This window comes from Gekko japonicus, unplaced genomic scaffold (genome assembly GCF_001447785.1).
Source record: "Gekko japonicus isolate JY-2015 unplaced genomic scaffold, Gekko_japonicus_V1.1 scaffold6381, whole genome shotgun sequence".
Lineage (NCBI taxonomy): Eukaryota > Metazoa > Chordata > Lepidosauria > Squamata > Gekkonidae > Gekko > Gekko japonicus.
This window is the reverse complement of record NW_015170468.1, coordinates 5,561-12,505: the sequence shown is the minus strand read 5'-3', so window position 1 is coordinate 12,505 and position 6,945 is coordinate 5,561. Positions and strand designations below refer to the sequence as shown.

General features: G+C 51.1%; 1 protein-coding gene across 1 annotated transcript in view; it reads right to left on the bottom strand.

Moving 5' to 3' along the window:
• The window catches only part of LOC107116424 (carcinoembryonic antigen-related cell adhesion molecule 19-like), a 20,724-nt gene that overhangs the window by 11,953 nt on the left and 1,826 nt on the right, over positions 1-6,945 (bottom strand). The window contains exons 2-4 of the mRNA XM_015418318.1: positions 5,719-6,014; positions 1,966-2,337; positions 492-666 (exon numbers count right to left, since the gene is read on the bottom strand). Of these exons, the coding sequence (XP_015273804.1) occupies positions 492-666; positions 1,966-2,337; positions 5,719-5,770 (599 nt within the window). The 5' untranslated portion in view covers positions 5,771-6,014. The remainder of the gene's footprint in view (positions 1-491; positions 667-1,965; positions 2,338-5,718; positions 6,015-6,945) is intronic.

Below are 6,945 nucleotides of genomic sequence, written 5' to 3'. Positions count from 1 at the left end.
GGATAGAAGAAAAGATAGATAATAGATAGATAGATGGATAGATAGATAGATAGATAGTAGATAGATAGATAGATAGATAGATGATAGATAGATAGATAGATAGATAGATAGATAGATAGATAGATAGATAGATAGATTGATGGATAGATAGATAGATAGATAGATAGATTGATGGATGGATGATGGATGGATGATGGATGGATGATGGATGGATGATGGATGGATGATAGATATCTTATAGTGATAGATGACAGATGATAGATGACAAATATAGTGATAGATGATAGATTGATAGATATTTTATAGTGATAGATGATTGATAGATAGATACATAGATGATAGATATAGTGATAGATAGGTGGATGATATATAGATATCTTCTAGTGATTGATTGATGATAGACAGACAGACAGATTAGCGTCAAGACTTCTGGTTCCTGCTTAGAGATCCCTCTTTGACCACCCCCCAAACATCCCCCTCGTCCCCATTACCCGGTGCCTGGCTCTGCCTTCTGCAGGACAAATCGGTAGACGAGGGTGGCCCCCAACGCCCCGGCCAGCAGGATCCCGACCAGGACTCCGGCCACAATCCAGCCCAGCATCGAAGGGGTCTTTGCCGGCAGAGTTGTCAGGGGTGGGGTTGTCGGAGGTGCATCTGTGGCAGAGCCTATTTTTTAAAAAGAAAGAAGGAAAGCAGGCATTAGGAGTTGGCATCGGGGACCCAGGGAGAGGGTCCGAAGCCGTGACGCCGAAAGGCCGTGTGAAGTTGCCGCGACAAAGAGAACTTTTGAGAAAACTCAGGAATGTTCGAGATTGGCGCAGTGACTCCTCACAAGAGCCGCCATTGATGGGACTGGCACAAGAGCTCCCGTTGACGAGAATCCTGTTGGCCCTTGTTTTATCCCGCCGGCTTCAAGCGCCAGTCACAGACAGGACTCAGACCCTCAACAAGCTCCGTCTTGCCTGCTCTGACGGGCAGCTGCTCTCCAGGGAGGCTCTCGTTGTGTATTTCAAAACAATAGGGAATATAATAACGAATATGGCATCATTTCCCAGTGCCGTCTCGCCCCACACAAATCAAATGATGAAACCTTTTCAAGGAACTGTTCTCCGCTCAGGGAAACGGGGATTGCGGGACATCACTGTCAGTACCCAGCCCAGGTATCTGGGTGGGGACCATAATACCCTTGCTGAACTCTCAAATAAGGACAGACTCCACCTTAAGAGTTACAGGAAGCCCTTTCCCTCCAGCCCGGGTATATGGGGAGAAGAAGAGAAGAGATCAGATTTATACCCCGCCCTTAACTACCCGCAGGAGTCTGAGAGCGGCGTACAATCCCTTCCCCTCCCCACAACAGACACCCTGTGAGCAGTGCTCCCTCTAAGCTGAGTCAGTGTGAGCTAGCTCACACATGTTTGCCTTAGCTCAGGAAGGAGGGCTCCGGAGCAAACTAATCGATGCAGTAGCCAAATCGCTCGCTCGCGACTTTAAAACCAGTCGCTCACAAAGTAGAATTACTGCTCACGAGACTCCACAGCTTAGAGGGAGCATTGCCTGTGAGGTAGGTGGGGCTGAGAGAGCTCTCTCGAGGACTGCTCCTGAGAGAACAGCTCTGAGAGAACTTGTGACTGACCCAAGGTCACAGCAGCAGCTGCATGTGGAGGAGGGGGGAATCAAACCCGGCTCTCCCAGATTAGAGCCCGCGGGCCTAACCACTACACCAAACTGGAGCTCAACAACAATAAGAAGGCATTCTGTACATGCTCAGAAGCACACATTATATTCCACTTTGGGCTGAGTCCCGATGCCGGTAAGAGGTTATCTGAGACTACATGGTGGAGAATCCTGGATTGCAGTGAAAATTATCATTTTAGGCTACGTTACAGATCGAGGCAATACAGGCAAGGAAGAGAGAGGGGCACAGAAACTCAGGCAGGTGATTAAGCGGGAGGGGGAACCACTTACTAGCCAGCTGAAGGACCGTGGTGCCCCTGAAGGTTCCCTTTGGGCGGATTAAAACAACCACAGTGTAGGCCCCGCTGTCGTTCTGTTGGACCCCCCGGATGAGGAGCGACCCGTTGGGATAGCCGAACTCCCGGCTGGTGAAGCGGACCCCGTTCCGCTGCGGGCGCCTGTTGTCTCCCGTAAAGTAGGTGAAGATCCGGCTCCCCCCGTCCGTCACCGACCCGCGATACCAGTCGAACTGTCGGACGCTGCCCGTCACGTTTTCCACGGAGAATGTGACGTTCTGACCTTCGGCTGGGTTCTCGGGGATAGTTACGATGGGCAGGTTCTCGATCGCTCGGGTGGGCGGGAGGCAGAGGCACAGGAGAAAGGCTGTGGGGGGAGAGAAGGTAGCTTCAGGGAAGGTTTTCGTTTCCAGACCTGGTCACCTCCCTGGCTACGCTTGATCCTGGACGCCCAACTCTCCCTGACCCACTGGGAGGGCTTCTGGATGTCGCATGTCTACACTGCAGACAAAAAGGGGGGGGAGAGAACTGAACCTAGAAACCTGGGATCCCGAACCTGAAAAGGTTCAGTCACATAGAAAAGAGGGCCAACAATAAAAGCTTTATATATATTAGGAGCTGCGGTGGCTCAAGTGGTTAAGACGCTGAACTGCAGGCTGTGGAAGGTCGGTAGTTCAGCAGTTCGAGACCCGAGTGTGCCGCATGACGGAGTGAGCTCCCGTCTCTAGTTCCAGCTCCTGCCAACCTAGCAGTTCGAAAGCAAGAAACTGCAAGTAGATAAATAGGTACCACTTCGGAGGGAAGGTAACAGTGTTCCGTGCGCCTTGGTGTTTAGTCATGCCGGCCACACGACCACGGAAACGTCTTCGGACAGCGCTGGCTCTTTGGCTTTGAAACGGAGATGAGCACCCCAACCCTAGAGTCGGACTCGACTGGCTTTCGAGCAAGGGAACCTTTACCTTTAGCTTTATATATAGTATATAAAAAGATACATGTATTTATCAACAAAGAATTTTAAAAATATGTAAGGGCCCAATCACCCCTCATGTAAAAATACCAGAATCTAACACACAAGGGCTAATGGACTTGACCTGACACGTACAAATGAGGCCACCAAAAATGCAATCATATGCCAAGTCGTGTTTCACTGGTAATAATTTCTGGTCCAGAAAGTGCCTTCCTATGATTGTTTAGCCAAAGGGTCCTCAGTAGAATTGTCCTTAGGCAAAGAGCAGTCTACACTGCAACATTAAACCGGTTTCAAAGCCATTTATCACGGCTTCCCAACAAGGGTTCCTGGGAACTGTAGTCCTATGGATTCTCTTCTCCAGGGGTCCCCAACCTTTTGGAGCCCACGGACACCTTTGGAAGTCTGGCACAGGGCGGGGGGGGCGCAATTAGAAAATGGCTGCCGAAGGAGGCGGAGCCAACCACACAATGTCAAGGAGCCAGTTATCTATCGCAGTAATAGTAGCTCTTCAACCTTTCCGGCAGAAACTCTGTTTAGCAGGTTGCCTTTTAATCTGTGCAGCCAATCAGAAGCCCTGCTGGACAAACACCCCACCTGGCCCCTCCCACGTTCTAAAAACTCTTGGCGGGCCCCAGGAAAGGCGTCAGCGGATGCCGTGGTCCTCCCGGGAACCACGTTGGGGATTCCCGCCAGTGTTCCCTCTAAGCTGAGTTAGTGTGAGCTAGCTCACCGTTTTTTAGCCTCCAGCTCACACATCTTTGTCTTCGCTCAGGAAGGAGGACTCCAGAGCAAGCTAATTTATGCAGTAGCCAAATTGATTGCTCACAGCTTTAATGCCAATAGCTCACCAAGTAGTCTTTTTCCTCACAGGACTCCACAGCTTAGAGGGTACATTGATTCCCCGCTCTTCTATTTCTCGGGTAAAATGAAGATTCGCTGACATTTCACCGATGAAAATGATCACACATGCAAGGGGAGTGCCGCCAACCCTGCCCGCACACCGAGCCCAGATACAGGGCTCCAATGGTGTCAGAAGTGACTACACGACCAAATTAGAAAGTATTTCCCACAGCGTCTATACCACGACCCCAGGGGTATCTCATCCCCTCATATTTACCATTAATTTGTAGAGCAAAATTCAAGTCCAGTTAGTAGCACCTTAAAGGGACCAAAATACCGGAAGGACCTCCTTCTCCCTCATCAACTCACCCGACAACTATGGGCATCTTTGGAGGGCTGGCTTCAAGTGCCCCCGCCTTCTGAGATTGGGAACGTGCTAACCCAGGACAGGGCCTTCTCGGTCGTGGCACCAAAGCTCTGGAACTCTTCTGTTGCCACCTTCTGCCAGCAGGCGAAGACTTTTCTGCTTTGTTCAGCATTCCCTTCGCAACCCCTCCTCCGCGACCAATGCTTTAACTGCTATCTTTAATGTCTTTGTACGTGCTTTGACTCGCTTTTTAAATCGCTGTTTTTAATGATGCATGTTGGGGGGTTAAGAACATAAGAACATAAGAGACGCCAATGTTGGATCAGGCCAAAGGCCCATCCAGTCCAACACTCTGTGTCACACAGTGGCCAGAAATACCAGGTGCCATCAGGAGGTCCACCAGTGGGGCCAGGGACATTAGAAGCCCTCCCCCCAAGCACCAAGAAGACAGAGCATCACATGCCCCAGAGCCCCTATCTATACCTTGTGGCTAATAGCCACTGACGGACCTCTGCTCCATATGCTAAATTGATCTAAATGGTTTCAAAATGTGTTTCTATCATGGCAGTTTTTAATTGTTAGCCACCTCGGTAGACCTTATGAGGGCAGAAAAGCAGGATACCAACCGTAAATGAACAAAGAAAGACCAAAACGATTTCCGGAGGAGAAGCATTCAAGAGTAAAAAAAACCCCTTCGTTTGATACCTTCAGACGGCTTCGACTCTCGAAAACTCTGACCCTGAAAGTCTTCCTAGTCTCTAAGGTGCTGGTGGATTTGAATTGCACTCTGCTACTGAAGACCAGGGGGGTTGCGGTGGCTCAGAGGTTAAGACGCTGATGCAGTCTGGAAGGTCTGTAGTTCGGCAGTTCAAGACCCGAGCGCCACGTGACGGAGTGAGCTCCCGTCTCTGGCCCCAGCTCCTGCCAACATAGCAGTTCGAAAGCAAGAAATTGCAAGGAGGTAAATAGGTACTGCTTCAGTGGGAAGGGAACAGCGTTCCATGAGCCTCGGTGTCTAGTCATGCCGGCCACATGACCACGGAAACGTCTTCGGACAGCGCTGGCTCTTCGGCTTGGAAACGGAGATGAGCACCGCAACCCTGGAGTCGGATTCGACTGGCTTTCGAGCAAGGGAAGCCTTTACCTCACCTTTGCCTTACTGAAGACCAACACTCTGAAACAATCAGAGTGGATATTTCACTCCACGCCAACGCTTCCTCGAAGCTGTGGAGTCTTGTGAGCAGAAATTCTTACTTTGTGAGCTACTGGCATTAAGGTTGTGAGCGAGCGATTTGGCGACTGCATCAGTTAGTTTGCTCTGGAGCCCTCCTTCCCGAGCTACGACAAAAATGTTTTGCGCCGGAGGCTAAAGAACGGTGAGCTAGCTCACACTCCCTCAGCTTAGAAGAACACTGCTCCGTGCCATGAAAATTTGCCCGACAGATGTCAACACGGCAAGCTCCGGTTCAAAGCACTGGAGCAGCCATCCAAGCTGTTTGGCGAGGGACCATTGTCAAACCTGCCAATGACCTCCCCCACCCTGTACGCTTATCCCTGGGTCTGTGTCTCACCTGCTAGGAGAAACCCCGTATCAATGAGGTCCCCGCTCCGAAATCCTCGCATGGTCCTTCTTAGAGGTAAATCCAGGCACACCTTTGGTGCGAAGCGAGGGAGAAATGAGGCCCTAAGGAGAAGAGCGCTCCCGCACAGCCAGCCGGACGCCCGGGTCCCTTCCTCGGCCCATCCTACCGGGAAATCCAGCGCTCCGCACTTCCAATGGGATGGGTCCCAATCCTGGGCGGCGATGCTGTCTCGGGTCCCCGAGCTGCTTCCTCCTGGCCGGCCTCGTGGTGGGTTATTTGCCAGGCTGCGTGAGAAAAAGCATCCACAGCGTCAACCGAGGCCGTCAAACCCGTTCAAGCCTGACTCATCGCCTGCCAGGAACATCCTGGAATATTTAAACGGTCGGCTGCCCTGGCGAAGAGGCCCAGTGTACTGGCCTCCATGCCCCGGGGTGAGCGAAGGAGGGGGGGGAGGTAGAATCGCCGGAAAGTTTCTTTCTCAGAGACGGAAGTCAGGATTCCTCCTGGCCCTTTAGATTCTAGACCAATGTTCCCTTTAAGCTGTGGAGTCTTGTGAGCTAAAATTCTATTTTCTGAGCTACTGCCATTGAAGTTGTGAGCAGGTGACTTGGCTGCTGCATAAATGAGTTTGCTCTGGAGCCCTCCTTCCTGAGCGAAGACAAAACGGTGTGAGCCAGAGGCTAGAAAACTGTGAGCTAGCTCACACTCACTCAGATTAGAGGGAACACTGTTCTAGACCCCGATTCCCTCTTCCGGAACCCAGGGAGAGTCCTGGTATTTACACCCCATGGACTCTAGCCACTAGACTCTCCTACCCTCCTCCAGTTATTGGGCAGTGAACACCAGGAGGTGATAGGGATCTGACTGTGGATCCTACCCTAGACGGAGCCTCCCTCCTTTTTGCATTCCCCTTGCGAAAACAGGCCTTCAGGAAGGAATGGAGACGGTGGCTTGTGGGTGAAAACAAGCCCTCCGAACTTGCTTTGGGGCCCAGCTGGACGTGAATACCTCACATAAGCAGAAGTCTGGTCCACAATTATGTCTGTTCCGAAAGAAAGAAAGAAAGAAAGAAAGAAAGAAAGAAAGAAAGAAAGAAAGAAAGAAAGAAAGAAATTGCCCAGGGCAATGCCGATCTCCACTTTGGAGACAGGAAGGAATTTTCCTCCAGGCGAGATCGGCCCAGGGATATTGGAGGTTCTTTGCCTTCCTCTGGGC